The 19,020-nt window shown below is 35.0% G+C and overlaps 1 protein-coding gene across 1 annotated transcript in view; it reads left to right on the top strand.

Annotated features, from left to right (window-relative positions):
- Nucleotides 1–1,134: 1,134 nt before the first annotated feature.
- TTC29 (tetratricopeptide repeat domain 29) overlaps nucleotides 1,135–19,020 on the top strand; it is a gene marked incomplete at both ends in the record, with an annotated part of 125,811 nt that continues 107,925 nt past the window's right edge. The window contains 2 exons of the mRNA XM_080697152.1: nucleotides 1,135–1,226; nucleotides 3,245–3,328. Coding sequence (XP_080553278.1) covers nucleotides 1,135–1,226; nucleotides 3,245–3,328 — 176 coding nt within the window. The remainder of the gene's footprint in view (nucleotides 1,227–3,244; nucleotides 3,329–19,020) is intronic.

The following is a 19,020-nucleotide window of genomic DNA, read 5'->3' as shown; positions in this document are numbered from 1 at the left end:
ATAAATAACTCAATTTTATAGGCTTGCCAAGAGTGCTCACCACTCCGTACATTGCATTTTTCAAAGAGGGCAGTCACAGTATCTTCCCTCCCGTATTTTCTCGCCACTTGGACATTTTCCCCTTAGCAGGTGGTCCTATGTCCACCTGCCTTGAATCTAGGTAGGCCTGATAGTACAGTGGAAGAAATGCTAAGTGACTTGCAAAAACAGACCCTGAAAGGAGATACAGCCTCCACCTGGAGTTTCTTTGGAATATTTGCCTTTGGAGCCCTGAGCTGCCCAGTAAGAAGTCTGATGCTGTCAGGCTGTGAGGAGGGCCAGCTGTAGAAGCAGACCCTATGCACCCATTGTAGGTAGCAGATAATATTGAGCGTCAACCAACAGACCTATAAGAGGAAGCACTTTCAGCTGAATCTTGCCCACACCATTGCGTCACCCCAGCTTCAGAGTCTTTTCAGCAAAGGTCCCAATCACCATGGAGTGGGGAAAAGCCCCCTCCGTTATGCCCTGTCCAGATTCATGACAACTCTAAAGAAGAAGCGATAAAGTTGTTTTAAACAACTTTTTAAAATCCGTGCATTTTAAAGTGGCTCGTTATTCTACAGATTACAGCTGTGGGCCTTCCCGCACGGCTGTCTCCTTGTTGAGAATTGTTCTTAGCCTCTAACACTTCTAAGGGAACACCTTTTGTTTGCAATAAGGTTTTTGGAAAACAGCAAAATATGAGTTATTTTCAAGTGTTGATTGTTAACAAGAAAACAAAACATAAACAACTTGAAATACACAGCTATCTTAAAAAGCCTTCAGTCTCTAATTGCAATCATGTCCCTTAGCAAAACTCTTACCAAAGTAGCTGTCTAAATCTTCAATACTTTTATAAGGTTTTCTCCTGATTCACTTTGTGGTGCAGATGCAGACAAGTAATAAATTGCCCAAAAGGCAGACAGTAGAAGAAGATAAGAGAAGCAGCCTGCAAAATCCATTCATTGCCTAACAGCACCACGGCTCTAACCCATAGAGTCTTACCTAGGATGACAGACCGTGAATCACTAACAATGTTTGAAAGGAGTCTTGGAAGAGTCTCTTTTTAAAGTACTATATCTGCTTATTTTTTTTTTCTTTTTGTAGTCCAAAATGACCACCCTGCCCCCACTACCCATGGCACGTCCAAAGCTTATGGCTTTAGCCAGACAAAAGCTACCATGCTCCGCAGGACCAATTCCAAGGTATGTATGTGCCCTGGTTTTTATGTCTTTTCCTGCAGATAAAATCCCTGCAGGAAGAGCTGTTAGTCACGTTATCTCAGAAAATAAAATCGTTTAAGGGAAAGAGAAAAATTTACCATTATATTCTGATACTCAGATTTACTATTTCAAGAGGATTGATGAGCCTCAATCAATACTACATATACAGTTATTTATTAAGCGAATGCGTGTGTGGTCGTTTTAGTTTGTAGGGCAATTGTCATGGTTCCTAGAGAGTTTTGAGGCGTTTTCTTTTCTGACTATGTGCCTGCAGGAAAGTGAAAGCTTTATGAATGCAAACTATAAGGCTTTTAACTCCTAAGGTCCCGAATGCTGACTTCCGGTTTGGAGGCACGAGGTGCAGCCCTCTCACTAGGGTAAATTGGCAGCATGGCTCAACTCTGAAATGACACGGGGGTCTGAAAGTGCCTTGACAAATGACTGCTGCCCAGGAACGGCTGCCAAGCAACTGAGGCTGTCAAATGCAGAACAGAGAACTCCACGCACCGCACCATATTTATGAATATTAACTGAGATTATGCCACTTTGAAATTGCCATTTGTAGTTTTGTTGACTTTTAGTAATACACATATTATTTATCAATATAAATAATTTGTATATGTAAGTTTGACTATTTCCTTTATACGCCTACTTCTCAACTCCTGCAAGGCAAAATGATCAAAGTATTATGAGATTTCTTTGTTCTCATATCTCATTTTTAGAATTTTTGGGAAAGACCAAAGTCCCTGGACTAAAATAAACATGGACTATCCATAAAAAGTTCTTTTAAAATAGCAAATCAAAATTTCTTTTCTATAGCTGAGAAATCTTTCAATAGATGCATGATTTGTGTGTATACATATATATTTATATACACACATATGTTCTTTTTTCTGTTTTACTTTTTAGTACTGTAAAATATTTGCAAAGTCTGAAAAAGCCTTTTTCCTTTTTTTTTTCTTTCTCTTTTGTGGTACTGGGGATGAAACCCAGGGGCATTCTACCTCTGAGCTATACCCCTAGCCCTATTTTTTAATCTTTATTTTGAAACAGGGGCTCGCTGAGTTGCAAAGGGCCTCACTAAGTAGTAGCTGAGGCTGTCCTCGAACCTGTGACCTCCTGTCTCAGCCTCCCAAATGCTGAGATTCTCCTGTCTTCTTTAATGATCAAGATTGCACTTGCATTATTCAAGGTGTGCAAAAATATAATCCAGTCTTATATTCCTTAAGATCAGGGGGATTTTAAAGAGAACTTCTTCCTAGAGTCATTTTATTAAAGAAAAGTCATTTAACCTTTGAACACTGAGGACACAGTTTGTATAAGTACTCCTCAGTAGCCTCTGAATAAAACATATTTAGAAATTTTTAGTTTCATATCCCCATGGTTACAAGACGTTAATGGCCTGTTTACTTCTAAAGGTACAGGGGGTGGGAAGAATGAACACACTACTAGTATATTTCTTAGTAAGTCTTCTTAAAAAGTCATTTACATCTTAAACTTCTAAGACTAATTTGAGTTTTATGTGTGATAAGAAAAATACTATTCAAACAGCAGTTCAAGACAACATTTAATAATCTTTGGGGCAAATAAATTTTATACATTTATGTCAAATAAGCATTCTTGATTTAAGATTCTATATCAAACAAAATACAACTTGTGCAGTTTAGAAAACTATTACTTGCAAAAACACAAGCAAGACAAAAGATCGTATAAGCTCTGAGCACATTCCACTTAGGTAAGAATGCGGATTATTGCAATGTGCTGGTGTTTTATGTGTTCGCGCGCTGGGTTTCATATTCTTCCCTATCTGTTTTCATTCAGGAAAATTAAAATTTTGAAACGATCCATCAGCAACCTGACTCTCCAGCTATTGCAGAATGTGCGTTATCAATGCTGTGAGACCCTGAATGCTTCTGTTCACGTGCTGTGGCATTTTGTGTGTTGGGGAGCTTTTCGGCTTCATAAGGCAGTGCTTTATTATTTCTTTCCATTTCATTTAGGTCTCAGTTGATCAAAGAAAAAGATGACATAGATCATTACGTGGAGGAGAATTTCAAAGGATTGTCAAAAGAGGAGGTTGCCGCGTGAGTAGAACCTCTTAAAGGCGCTTTAATATGAAGTTTGTTTCTTTTGTCTTGATTCTTTATTGAGATTTCAGTTTTCCTGGGCAGTACACTTTTTGATTGGAACATGGTATTTAAAACTTAAAGCTCATATTAAATAGCGATAAATCTCATCTACTGATCTTATACATAATAAGATCTTTAATTTTATGGCTCTCAAAATTCTTATATTTACCAAGATATTATGCTATCACATTTGCAATATGGAGCTAAATCTGGGACAATAATTGCCTATTAGCCTTCAATTTAAGGTGTGCTAATGCAGGGGGAAAGGAGCATTTAGACACTGATCTTTTCTGACAATTAAAAATTTTTATTAGTGTATCTTCTTTTGCCTCCAAGAACCCACAAAAACCTCAATATATTCCTAGTTAACTGTTGAAGTGAAAAATAGGTAATTCTAAATTTTCTGGATTTAATTTTTAAGTGAACACTGCAAATTTTCCATTTCATCACAAGTTAGACTGTCATATAGAATGAATAAAGCCATATAAAAATCCATGTATGTGAGAGAAATGAATAGAAATTAAAATAATAGCTAAAGAGGTTTAATACTGCCTGCATCTAGACTTCACGACTCTCTTATAATCAGTTCTTTAGATATAAGTTTTGAAAATTAAGCCTTATACATGCACATATATCTTTTGGCATTCACTGAATGTTTCAAGTACAATATTACTCTCCTAACCTATTGCCTAATGATATAATAGTCTACTGAAGAAATGTTCCTGGTGGTATTTTTAGTATAGATTTTACATATTCTAAAACTCTAAATCTCGATATATTTCATTTCATTTGATATTATCCTTGTAAATTTGCATATAATTTTGGGAAATAGTACCTCCTTGTGCCCATAGCTACTAATAAAACAACAGAAATTTACAGTAACTGCTGTCAATCTTTTTGCAGAGCTGTATAGACCGCCATGTGTGTTATCAAGGACCTTTGGTTAAATGCTATTCTGATTACTAACTCGTTAACTTTCCATGGTAACCTTTTGGATAAAATTAAAGTTCAATATTGTGTGATAGTAAGTTACTCATTATAAGTAAAAGTAATGTTTGCATTCCAATTTAAATATAATTATATCCAATTAACTTCAAGTGGCTTAAAGCATTGAATTAAATTAGGAATTAAACTTACACCCCACAAAATTCAGCAGACTAGAAACTCATTTGCATCTAAGCTTTCAGTGTAGATTCATGGGGAAAAAATTCTCAGAGAATTCAAAATAGACTATAGCGTACACTAAGGGCATTACCACACTGGTATCAACTTCATCATCAAACTACAGAATACAGTGGCACTGGGTAATCCTCAGTCCTTAACATGGCAGCCCCTTAGTGCTTTCTGCACTTGAATGCTTTTTGAGACCAAAGCCCTTTCTGTAAGATCCTGGATACAAAACATTAGCATGAAGATAGCTAGTGCACAGTTCACCCATTATGCTTTTGATTGATACCCATTCTGGATCTCACCCCAGACAAACTAATTGAATAGCATATAAAGGAGAAAATTGATGAATGACTTCAGTATCTCCAGCAATGCCAGCAGGTGCTATGAAGAATTATGCATATTCTATTAGCCACGGAATTGCTGCATAAAACTTTTTATTAGCCATTCAACTCTAAAAAGATAAATTGGTCAACAAGCATTTATTAAGCACTTACTTTATATCTAATCCTAGGTTTTTCACAGTGGGAGACACAATATTTTATTATAAGACACTTGGCCCCATCCTGAAGGCTTAACATCTATTTGAGACAGTAAGACCTGTGAGCAGTAGGCAAATATGGGTGAGTGAGCATTGATTATGCTGAGAGATGTGACCAAGAGGCCGAGGGGAAAGCAGAGACGACTGAGATGGTAGATGTTGAAACCTGTCAAGGAAAATAGATTTTCACTCTGACCCACTGTCTGGTTATCATGATAACACAATCTAACTGGTAAGTTGAAGACCTTTGGCATATAAAATGTTATGAGTAGAAATTCCAAAATTGAATTTTCTCTTTCTTTCTTTCTTTCTTTCTTTCTTTCTTTCTTTCTTTCTTTCTTTCTTTCTTTCTTTCTCTTTTTTTTTTGTTCTGAGGATTAAGCCCAAAGGCATTCTATTTCCAAGCCATCAAGCCATACCCCCAGCCCTTTTATTTTATTTTATTGTTTTATTTTTAAACAGGGTCTTGCTAGGTTACTAAGACTGGCTTTGAATCTGTCATCCTCCCATCTTAACCTCCCAAGTACGGAGATTTCAGGTATGTTCCATTGGGAGGCTGAGACAGGAGGATCGCGGTTCACAGACAGCCTCAGCTACTTAGTGAGGCTCTTTACAACTCAGTGAGACCCTGTTTCAAAATAAAGAATAAAAAATAGAGCTGAAGTATAGATCAGAGGTAAAATGCCTCTGGGTTTTATCCCCGGTACCAAAAAAGGTATGTGCCAAAAGTCCAATTTTCATTCAGCCAATGACAATATCTATGATATATCCTAAAATCCCTCTCTTACTGCCTTATCCTTCTTCAAGATGGTAATAAATTATATATACTTACTCTCAACCTGGATCCAGTCTTCTGGCTTTACGTTTTAGTCATAATCTGATAAGTACCACATTTATAAACTCAGCTCTTGACCTCTCCGTCAATCTCCCATGATGTGTCTGTTGGATAGAAAATAGCATTCCAAGATTACATAACCCCAAACTAGACTCCTGCTTCTTCTCGGCTCCTCTCCCACTTCCCACCCAGTATCTTCTTCCAGTCATTCCCCAATTTGGCAAATAGCATCAGGCTGCCCTGTGTCTTACTCTGCCTTTACCATCACAGTGCCCCATCAGATACAGCTCCAACACACATCCTGTGCCCAGCTGCTTCTCTTCATTGTGCAGCCCCCATTGTGCCTGGACCATCGCTAGGGCCACCTCCTACCTGCTCTTCCCACACCTACTCAGACTCCATCAAGATCCAGCTGTGAAAGTAATCCTTTGGGGGGGAAAAATTCAGATCGGAGCCATGCATAGCAATCCCAGGACTTGGGAGGCAGAGACAGGAGGATTGGAGGTTCGAGACCAGTCTCAGGAACTTAGGAGGCCATCAGGAATGGAATGAGACCTCATTTCAAAATAAAAAATAAGGCTGGAGGTGTAGCTCAGAGGTAGAGCTTTGTACCAAGTTGAACCAGCAGTACTAGGTACTATGCAATGTATGAATGCTCTAGCGACTTTATTCCTAGTCTTCAAGAGGTAAGAAGGGAGAACTCAAGAGAGTTAAACTCCTGAGTAAAACTCAGTTCTTCCTTTTATTAAAGACTTAAGATTGGATCATCGAATCATTGATTGTATCTAGCTATGGACTGGAACATTGGGATAGGAATGCTTTAGAAGATAAATTGTTATCTGGCAGTTTTACAAGAGTGGCAGAGGTTGCTGCCTTCAACTTCCTTTTTGAGGCAGTCTCCTACTCTTAAGCAAAGCAAGCACCAGGTGCAGTAAGAGAGAAGGAAATAACTCAGAGAGCGAAGGGGCATCGAGTCCCTGCCTTCAGCTCCTTCAAGAAAGGCAGCCTCTGCCAAAGGAAGCAAGAAGCTATAAATCTGTAAGCCAATATTCTGTTTAGACTTAGAAAAATTTCACCCACCAAATAAGTGAATAAATATTAAATGAAAAATAAATATTAAATAAAAATTGGATCAAAACCTTGCCCTGCTTACTCCCCCACCCCTCCCCACTGCGAGAGCCTTCCAAGGCTCCTAGGATGAACTCCGAACTCCTCGCCTGCTCTGGAGTCATGCATGGTCTGGACAGCGCTGACCTCTTGTGTGGCCTCATTGCTGAGGTCACTTTGCGTGTGACCTCCCAGGGAGTCCTTCTCAGACCTTGGAATCAAATTTAAATGAGTAATTGAGCGGGACAAGCTAAAGTACCAGTACTGGTCCACTCTGGGAGTTGGCCAAGTGCAGCTGATAGGAGTAGAATAGTTCAAAGGCTTCCTAGTTTGTGTCATCAGTGTCCACAGAAGGAGTCTCAGGTTGCTTTGTAAGTGACTAGTTTATTGCTATGCCTATGTCTGTGTTGAATAAAATCAAATGCATTAAACTTGTCAACTATATTTGACATTGATAATTTACTTTATTAGTAGTTCTTTGGTACCGTCTAACTGATTTCTAACTACTGAAGAAAGTTGTGTCAGAAGCCTTGGTATACTTCAGGATTTTAATTCTTTATGATATCATCAGAATGCATTATTGTTTCTTTAAAAAGACTCAAAATATCACTTACTACTATATTATAATTGCCCTGAGTAGCTAAGTAATAAGCATCATTTCTAGATTCAAATGCAAATGTCGGGGGGGCAGTTTTTTTGAACTGCTTCAGCTATGTATATGAAGATACAGATAAACTAGATAATCTAGGGTCAGAGGATGTTAATCTACTTGATATTATTTTCTTTTTTTAAATTTATTTAGTTATTTATTTATTGTGGGTCTGGGGATGGAACCCAGGATGGAACTCCGAGCTACACCCCCTGCCCTATTTTTTATTCTTTTATTTTGAAACCGGGTCTCACTGAGTTGCTGAGGGCCTCACTAAGTAGCTGAGGCCGTCCATGAACCACGATCCTCTGTCTCAGCCTCGCGAATGCTGGGATTACAAGCGTGCGCACCACACCTGGCTTGATATTATTTTCTGATTCAACTCTCAAGTTCTATTATGTGAAAGAATAGATTGGGTTCAGATTTTCAGGCATCTCTAAGATAGCGCTCTAATCTGGAATACCTTAATCTCACCATCGTCGGTTGATGTCACCCAATGTCACTTTGCGAGCAGGATCAGTGGCTATTGGCACTCTCAGTTACCGTTATCCAGTGAACTGGGGCTTTAAAGAAACAAAGAACCATTTAATTTCATGTCTTTTATGGCCTTTATGTCCTGATTTATTTTGAATCCTATATGTCTGACTGACTTAAAGTAAATTAGCATTGTGCCAAGTAGGTTTTCATCTTGAATTTCTTTTTTTTTTAATTTTAATTTAATTTTTTTTCCTTTGCGGTACTGGGGATTGAACCCAGAGGAATTCTACCTCCAAGCTACACCCCCAGCCCTACTTTGTATTCTTTATTTTGAAACAGGCTCTCACTGAGTTTTGGAGGGCCTAAGTAGCTGAAACTGGCTGCGAACCTGCGATCCTCCTGTTTCAGCCTCCCAGTCAAAAGTGTCTTCCAAAAATGCTTTCACAAATGACGGACATGCTTGTTACATCCACACCTGATGTCTGCATAAGAGCCCAGCACGACACATGGCTGGCGCAGGCTGGCGGTGTGTGTTCAGGATGACAAGAGGATGCGTATTTTAAAAGTGCGTGATAGCCGTTTGGCTTCTTTAATTGTGTCCTTTCTCTGCCTTGGTTTATTTTTTATTTTTTACTTTGGGTCTGCTTTTAAATGTTCCTGTGAAGTCATTTTGTTTTACTTTCAAAACATTTTACTCTTTTGTAAGACAACAAACTCTCTAAGGGGTTTGCAAATAACTAAGACCCATTAGTAATTAGTGGGCTGTGTCCCATTGATTTGGGGATTGTGGCCAACATTTTAAAAATAAAAAGAGTGTATTGAACAGAATTGAAAAAAGTATATAGCATATATAAGCTAAATATCCAGAGGCTGCCAAAGATAATAGGATAGAGTATGGATTTGAAACCAGAGTCCCTGAATTCAAACCCTAGTTTTACACTCATTAACGAAGCTACTGGTTGACTTTGAGGAGACTGCTTAAAGTCCCTGTACCTCAGCTTCCTCTTCTGGGATAAAATAGGGATAATGAAGACAGGGCTGATCTCATAGAATGATTATTATGAAAATTTATTAAAGCCAGGTGTGGTGGTACACACTCGTAATCCCAGTACTTAGGAGGCTGACACAGGAGGATCACAAGTTCAAGACCAGCCTCAATAACTTAGTGAGCCTCTCAGCAACCTAACAAGACCTAGCAAGATTTGTTTCAAAACAAAAAAATAAAATAAAATATGGCTAGGGGTATAGCTCAGAAATAGAATGCCTCTGGGTTCCGTCTCCAGTACCTCCTCCCCGCACACTCAGGCAAGAGGTGGGGCCTGGTGGGAGAGAGGAAGTTAGGTCATTGGAGGTGTACCCTCCAGTAGGGGGATGTTGTGACCCTTGTCTCTTTCTCCCTCTTTCACTTTCTGGCTGCCATGAGGTGAGGGGTTTCCTCTGCCACCTGCTTCTCACATAGGCCCAAAGCAACAGGGTCCAATGACCATGGACCGGATTCTCTGAAACCGTTTTGGTTAATAAACCTTTCCTCCTTCAGGCTGATCTCCTCAGCCTTAGTATTGCCATAGTGATGAACCCTGACTAACACAGAAACGAAAGCAATGAGGTAGAAAAAAACTGGTTAATAGAGGAAGGAATGAATACACTATAACAAGAATTGAGGACCTGCTTTAAGATAAGATTCCCAGACTCTGCTTGAATTTTCAGGAGCACTCTAGGTCCAGAATCTCCCTCCAGGCTTACCTTTATAAGGTCCCAGTTATTCTACAATCCTGATTCAGATTTCCATGAAATCCTCTTTCAATTTATCAAAAACAATTCCTTTTTTCCTTTTTTTTTTTATTTTTGGTACTGATAATTAAACCCAATAGTGTTCTACCTCTGAGTTATACTCCAGCCTATTTTTTTTTCAGTCCTGGGGTTTGAACCCAGGGGCATTCTACCTCCAAGCTATACCCCTACCCCTATATTTTATTCTTTATTTTGAAATAAGGTCTCACTAAGTTGTGGATTGCCTCACTAAGTAGATGAGACTGGCCGCAAACCCATGATCCTCCTGTTTTAGCCTCTCAACTACTGAGATAATAAGCATGTCCCACCACATCTAGCTTATCAGAAACAATTCTTATCCGACAACTAAAGTAGCCAAGTAAATGATTGGGGATCAGTGGAATTATCTTAAAAGTTTAGCCTAAAGTTTTTTTTTTCTTTTGCAAGATCAAGATAGATGACTAAGCCCATTTTCTTTCTATAGGTAAAATGATCACAAAAAAGTAAAGCAGATTAATAAATTATTACTTCAATGAGAAAGGAAGGAAGAAAATCAGAGACCTCAAGATTTTCAGAAACATTTTTTTCAGAAATGATAGGATATGACCAGAGATTAAAAAAAATAGAGGCGGATATTTCATAATGATAATAATGTAAGGTGGTTCATCATTATGAACCTTATATAATCCTATGTATTTGTGCTTCTAATGACAAAATTTCAAGATATATAAAATAAAAACTAATAGGAAAAATAGGAGAAATGGGCAAATCTGAAATTAAAGCTGAGGTTTCAACACCATTCTATCAATAATTGATTGAAATATAGACAAATATAGAAGCCTTGAACATCATCAGTCACTTTAAACGATTGACATTTACAGAATATTCCACAAAACAACAGCAGAACACACATTGCTTTTGAGTACACATTTGTCAAAGTAGATGATATTTTTAACCAGAAAACCAATATTAATATACCTAAATGACTTAGATCCTAAAAATTGTGTTCTCTTACAACAATGAAATTAAATTAGAATTAATACAGAAAGACCTTCAGGAAATCATCCCAACTTGTAAAACCAGAAAAGCTGTTTCTAAATAACCCACGGGCCAAAAAAGAAATCATAAAGCAAAGTTTAAAACATGTTTGAGGTGAATAAAAAGAAAACATGGCATATCAAAATTTGTGAGATGTGACAAATGCAGTGCATAAAGGGAAATTTATAATGACATTTAAATGTTTAAATTAAAAGTAGAGATGTCTAAAATCAATGCTGTAAGCTTCCTTTTATAAAACTAAACAAAGATTATTAAATTCAAAGTTCACAAAGGAAAAAACAGTCAAATGACAGCAGAAAACAAAAATGATAGAGAAATTCATTGAAACTTATAGCTGATTCCTTGAAAAAATTTGAGAAAATCAGTCAACCTTCTTTTTCTTTTTCTTTTTTGGAAGGAAAAGGGACTTTAATGAAAAACCCAAACACAGGGAGTCAAAGTGCAATCAATCAACCTTTTTGTCAGTCTGATCAGAGAAAAAGAGAAGACACAATTTATCAACTATGATGTGATATTTTTATTTTATTTTATTTTTTCAGGTCTGGGGATGGAACCCCGGGGCATTCAACCTCCGAGCTACAACCCCTGCCCTATCTTTTATTCTTTATTTTGAAACCAGGTCTCACTGAGTTGCAGAGGGCCTCACTAAGTAGCTGAGGCTGTCTGCAAACCGTGATCCTCCAGTCTCAGCCTCCCGAATGCTGGGATTACAAGCGTGCACCACCACGCCCGGCAACTATGATATTTTTAATGCTTTGACTAGGAAGAAAAAGCACAAATATATTTAGGCTTAAATGGATTCTCAAAGTAACCTGAAAAAATAAAGAGTTAAATTAAAAAGTAACAGTTCAAATAGTGCTATGTTCATATATTACGAATCTCATTAACATGAATGGGAAGGAGGCAGGGGCAGGGTAGAATCCAGAGGGAAAGTGCTGTGTGCACGACTGGTTGTACCACTTTGAACCTCTGACATTTAATTACGATGCACCAATAAAAGCATACTTACAAAACTTAAAAAATACCCCATTTAGATAATCCTTGTGAAATTTCAGAATGTTATATATACAAAGAAGATATTAAAGGTGGGGCCAGGAGCTTGTCATCAAGAAATAAAGATCAAACTACCACCATTCCATTGCCCACAACAGCACCTGCTCTAGAAGAAAAAGGAAGGATAACTCTTAAGATCTGCAGGAGGAGTATTTGTAACTTAGAACTGTGTAGTCTGATAAACTACCAATCAAAAGGGAGGGCAAAATAGGCTGAGGAACCTCTCTTCTTCAGTCTTGCTGCGCTCCCTAAGCACCCTGTAAATGGTTACACTGGAACCTTGGGGCAGGGGAGGTATCAACTGCAAGAAGAAGACGGCTTATACAGTCAAGCAACAGAACCTAACCGGAAGTCCCAATTAAGTTGACAAAGTTGCTATAGGAATTACAGGATTGAGTACCTGAAAGATTTTAGTGATAATGTTAATAATATTACAGATCAGAAGTTGATTAAAAATTGACTTTCAAGTATACTGAATATACTGTTAAATCTAGAAAGATAATATATGCTCTATGTTATATGTATTATGTAAATATGTTAAAGTAAGAAATAAAGCCAGCAGATTTTGCAAATACATGATCAATTGCCCAAAAGTCTCTCCCATGAACTGAAATGCCATTTACATTAACTGCCAAATTCTTGTATGTATATACACATACAGTATAAACATATGTACCTATATCTCTATATATACATGTATTTTGTTCCATTGATCTATTTTCTATCAGTGTCACAACTCTTTGATTAATATAGTTGAAACACATTTTTATGTCTGACAGACAGTAAATCTCTTTGTTCCAAATGATCAAGTATCTCTTGTATTGAATGAATTTCAGAATTAGCTTGTCAAGAGTCAACAAAGCGTCATTGAATTTTTATGGGGATTGTACCAAATTTATATTTGATTCTAGGAGAATTGATACCATTAAAACATTGAGTCCCACAAACAAGAGCTATCACTTTCAACAATGTTAAATAATAGCAGTGACAGCAGTTTTATATTACTGACTCCAGTAGAAATTATTCAAAGATACTGCAAAGTGCAAAGCTTTTTTTCACAAGTTTTTAATAATATACATTACCAACATAAATAATTTTTGTGTCTCTACCTTTTGAAATTGTGAACAAATTTTGAATTGTATTAGTTTTCTAACATGTAAGATGATCATAAAGTTACCAGATTTCTGATTTCAAACTGTTCTTACAATTCTGAGATAAATCCTACTTCCTCATTATGGGTTTAGTTTAAGGTGTGTGTGTGTGTGTGTGTGTGTGTGTGTGTGTGTGTGTATGTGTAAATTTTTTGTCTAAGTCATAAAGATAATGACCTGTAATTTTCCTTTTTGTGCGTGTGCTACAGTTAGAGATTATGGAAAATGAAATACAGAATATTTTATCTTTTTCAGTGCTCTGGGACATTTTGGAAGAGAGGGGAATTTCTTCTTATGGAAATTCCTGTAGATCTCCCCTGTAAAACCAAATAGCTTAGCTCCTTTGGTGGGAAAGATTCACAGAAAGGACTGGGCTTTCTATTGTAATTGGTCTTCTGAATTTTCCCCAGCCAATTTCGATAATTGATATTTTTAGAACGTACCTATCTCTAATGGCTTTTATATGATATTATATAATAATATTAATAAGATCTCTTCCACTTCATTTGAAATTCTCTATGTCTTGGTGGCAGTATGCAGAAAACAGTAGTTAATGGCCTCCATAAGTAAACTGCCTGCAATGTTATCCCATCTCCATCTCTCACAAGGAGTGTGATTTTGCTTTTTGATTAAAACCCTTTGTACCACAGTTTCTTTATCTGTAAAATGGAGAGAATAATAAAGGGACCTATCTCATGGAAAACACTGTAAAGTTCAAGTAAGATAATTAACTGCAAAATATTGAGACTAGCACCTGGTACATCATTAAACATAAACTTAGCTCTTACTGTAATAGGAAGCTGTATCACCTGTTTTATTTCTGATACTGTTTTGGTGACCTGTTTTTGTTTTTCTTAATTACACTTGCAAAGGTATCTTGTTTTTCCCACAAAACCAGTTGTTTTGTTTTACAAAGCAATTTTTGTTGTCTTACTGATTTATAATTTTACACTTAATATTTCCTTTTCTTGCCTTTGATTTGGCTATATTGCTGTGTGTTTCTTTTGTTTGGATTTTTGTCTTGCACCTGAGTCAAAAGCTACCTTTTCACTTGTATAAGTTGCTACTGATACTTTAATTAATTATTCTTTCAGTAAATTGCATTTATATATCATAGTATGGTCCTATGTGATAAAAACAGAGGATCACAGCTCTTGATGTATTTACTTCTATAAAATTCATTTTGAATATTGCGATAAGTTTCTTCCAGGATTTGATATCTAGGTATTTTTAAGATCCTAAGTATCTACAAATTTCTATAGTGGTTTTATCTTTACATAATGAATAAATTAGAAATATATTTATAAATTTGCAGGTGAATGCTTTTCTAAGGTTTGCTTTTCTTTTGTGTAGGATGTAGGATTAGGCAGTGAATCTTTACTCATATGCAGTGAATCTGCCATGGATGATACCAGTTTATGAAATTTTCAGTGTGGCTAATTTTTATAAATATTTCATGCTTGGAAAAGAAATATGTGTTCTCCATTTGCTAATTCATTTATATAGAAATATATATCAGAATGTAATAATCAACTTGAATATGATTTTTCCATCAATTTAGGTAATTGTTATTAAAATAATTTTTCTTCTACTTTATCTGCAATTTTCTGAAAAATTCACTAAAATCATTTTTTTCTTCCTGCTCTGTTAATTTTCTATATTTTGAGGCTCAGTTACTAGGTTTATTGTTTCCTACCTGCCATATTTCTCAGTAAATTAAACTATGACTTCCTGATACTCTTAACATGTTCCTTGAATTTTTTCTACTGGAATTCAATTTTTTCTAATATTAATAATATTCCAAATTTTCCCTTTGTTGGCTAGGACAATCTGCCTACTAGGTATCTTTTTATATGGTAATTCTTAAGATCGAATTCAAGACTCCTTTATCTTCTCACAAATACATTCTTTGGTTTTTACAATATCCTTTTTGAGCACATATTTAGTTTTGTAATTCCATGTTCTTAGTTATGAATGGTAATTTTTTAGATGTTTAAGATAACTGCAATAAAATTAATATGACCTTCAGCAGAACAAGATATGTACACATGGATATTGCTTGGCTAAAATATTAGAATAGTGTATTTGCATTTTGCTTTCATGATGTTCTGGAATTTGTCCTTGGTGTACATATAGTCTACTAAAAATTTGGCCTCATCGTTCATATGTGCAGTACACACCTTCTTTGTAAGGGTAATTAAAAAGTATATAAAAGTATGAATGCTCTTTAATTCATGTAGCTTACTGTTTGACACCATTTGAGAATTCAAACTCAACAGGGAAAAGCATACTCTTGATTTATTTTTGATATGGGGAAATTACAATATGTTCAGTAAAAACAAATGCCTGATTCCTATAATAAAAACCGAGAAACCTCCCAAAATCAGGTCAACTGCTGTCTTAAAACTTGACATTTCTCTTCAGTTAAATTACTACCAATTTCTCACCTAAATGATATAAAATGAAAAGGCTGAGATAAGTCTAAAAATCATTTGGCTTATTTTTAAATTTTATCAAAAGAGTGAAATGTAAAAACTGTAGCTAACAGAGTGCTAATGATTAGTTTATAAAGAAAAAGAAATGTTAGGAATGACTATATTATTTTCTCATGACAAATGTCATTACCTCACTAGAAGAAATTTCATACTATGCGAACTCTAAATGCGGGTTTTGGTATTTACCCTTATACTATCTTTTGTTACATTGCTGAAAAAACATGAATAATGTTTTGTTTTCATTTTTAATTTATGTGATTTTTCCCTTTGTATTTTAAACATGTTATATTTATCTTAACACTTGTCATGCTTATAACCCAATGTATGCTACTTTTCTTGGCATCCTTTTAATACTTTTTAAATGTGAATGTTTAAAATTTTTAATTAAGGATTATATATCTGGAGGAGGCAACACTAGAATAGCTAGCACAAAGCTAGAGGTGTAAAGAATTGATTGGTTTACTTTCCCCAAAGAAACCTCTTCATGCAGTTGTTTAATGTGAAAGGGTTTTTTTTTTCTTGAAAAGGTTAAAAAAGTTCTAATCAACTTTTGTACATTATGTAGAACTTCATTTTCTAAACTCTGCAAAAGAAAGTTTCATATTTAATGGGAAATCATGAATTATTCCATTTATTATCTACTTCCTCCTTTCAAAGACATGATCTGGATAAAAGGCGGGGTGAATAATTTCAAAAAATACAATACATTTTTAATGGGAAGGTGCAAACTACAGATTCTCATGACTATTAGCAAGTGTAGAGGAAACAGAATTTTACTTGCAAAACTCGTCAAACTCTTGCAAAGATAAAATGTATGACACACTTTAGTTAAAAAAAAAGAAAAAAGAACACAGCCAGCCAAAGTTTTCTTTTTCGGGCAACTTGTTGTTTTTACTAAGTTTGATTTTTATGTTCTCAGCTTTTCTATTTTTATTAAAGGTACCGCTGTTCCATTCAATTTATATGGAAAATCAATAGTTCTTTTGTTTGTAAAGATGTACGGAGAATAGAAAGAAAAACGTGGAAGTGATATTCAACCAGAAGATCTCGAATAATAGAATTCCAAAAAAAACTGAAAAGTGTTCACAGAATTATGTTTTAGAAAACAGAGTGACTATCATAGTCCATTGAGCCCTGTGTTAACAAATTATAAATCCTGAATGCAAATAACTTATAAATACTAGACAAAAATATTGTTGCTGAACTAGTATGATCATGTGTTTGTGGTCATAAAATGTGAATCTTAGGTTTATTTTCTCCTCTTATTTTCATGTTTTCCATTATTGTATTTGGATCCAGGATATAATAGAATTATATTACTTATTCAGATGTATTTTATTACTAAAACTCAACTTAAGAAATAACAGAATTATACAACTTATTCAGATTTCTTTTATTTAAAACAATAAAAGTTTAAGAACTAAGCTTATTTTCAGGCTTTATTTTTAGCCTAGATTTAATTGTTGTTGTTTTTTTACAGTTGAATTTCATAGTGCAATTTAAAAAGAAACAACATGAATCCCTATGATCACCACGTTTAGCCAAAGGTGTTTGGACTCATGTTTAATTCTGGCTTGCAAACACTAATACTTTACGTGAAAAATTTCTTCTTTAAACATGGCATTCAGCTTATACCTTTCCGTGTCTGATTTTAGCTTAAATCATTCTTTTGCAAAGAAGTTTGAATTTCTCAAAAATGTTTACTAGTAATAAGACCATTTATTAAAATTATCTGTATAACTGACCTCCTATGAAGGGTTTTTTCCTTTTTTATAAATCAAACTTCTAAAGAAAAACTTAATGTGTTTGAGATTTTTCAGTAAAGAAAATGTATAATGTTAAAATGGTGTGTCACTATTGTGTGGATACATATGTTAGTAGTACTTTATATGGACCGAGGCGGAGTTTACTCATTCTCAATGGATGATAGCTATTATATTTTAAACATTTAATTGAATGGAAATCACTTGAGTAAATCATAACAGGGTAAGCCCATAAAAAATGTCTTGTTATTAAGGGAATTATTTAAAGCCCTTGAAAGGGCTACAGTCCAGTACTGCCTGCTAAGAAATCATGCTTTCCTCTGCTATCAGATAACTATCACCCAGAAAAACACCATTTCATTTATAAACCTGCATTGATCTCACAAAAAGTGACTCAATATCAGTTCTAACAATTGAATCTGTGAAATAATTTTTGTTCTGTTTGGCACAAATAATTTATATCTTTTAAAATAAAATCACCCATGTTGAAATTAATTATTCTTGTGCTACTAGGAGACCTCTTTGCTAATCAAATTTTTTTAAAATTTATTATTTAATGAAAGGAGTACAGTAGTAATAGGCCTAGTTACAAAACACCATGAAATAACTTTGTCTCTTAATTCTTAGTATGCTTCTTAAAGAGGAGTTAAAGGTTCAATTTGAGTTCGTTTTTTCAAAATGGTATTTTTAAATTTTGAAGATATATATATATATATACTTACTTTCAAAAAGTTGAAAGTTTGACCATACTTTCTAACTTTTAGGACTAATAGATTAAGATTTTGTTTTTGAAAATACAAAACAAGATTTGCATATGCAACATTTCCCCTAAAGATTCAAATTGGTAAGCTGATAACTACTTAGAAAATCACATAAATTCTCTAATGCTCTCCTGTGGGTACATTGTATTTATTTATTTTTGTTTGTTTATTTGTTTTGCGGTACTGGGATAGAACCCAGGGCCATTCTACCTCTGAGATACACCTCCAGTCCTATTTTTATTCTTTATTTTGAAACAGAGTCTCACTAAGTCGCAGAGGGCCTCACTAAGCTGCTGAGGTTGTCTTCGAACCAGAGTCCCCCTGTCTCAGCCTCCCAAATGCTGGGATTACAAGTGTGTGTCACCATGCCTGGCTAATATTTATTTATTTTTAAGTAATCAAAGTAGTGTAGGTATCTAAACTAAATATATATTTAAACTTAAACAAAAATTCTATTGTATTATATTTGTATTCTGTTTTGTTGGTAACATTTATTTTGATTTTTAAAATTTATACAATTGAAGAAGATATCACATTTATTTGGACAGTAATTCTAGTAAAATTTTCAGAAAAGGTATAAATTAATATATGCGTGAGAGTATTTTTGGAATAAAGATAAAATGTTAGACAATTCAGTCTTTATAAGGAGAGTTTATCGAAAAGTATAGCAATATGTAAAATTATAATAGTACAATATACATCCAAAATTATTTTTTTTATTTTCTCCCTAAACAAATATCAACTGTAAGTTTCACAAGGAAAATCAAAGAATGTTATAATAGTATGCTATCATACTTCTTATTACATGATTAGTTGTAA

Source organism: Muscardinus avellanarius, assembly GCF_963383645.1.
Source record: "Muscardinus avellanarius genome assembly, chromosome: 6".
Lineage (NCBI taxonomy): Eukaryota > Metazoa > Chordata > Mammalia > Rodentia > Gliridae > Muscardinus > Muscardinus avellanarius.
This window is presented reverse-complemented; position numbering and strand designations above follow the sequence as displayed.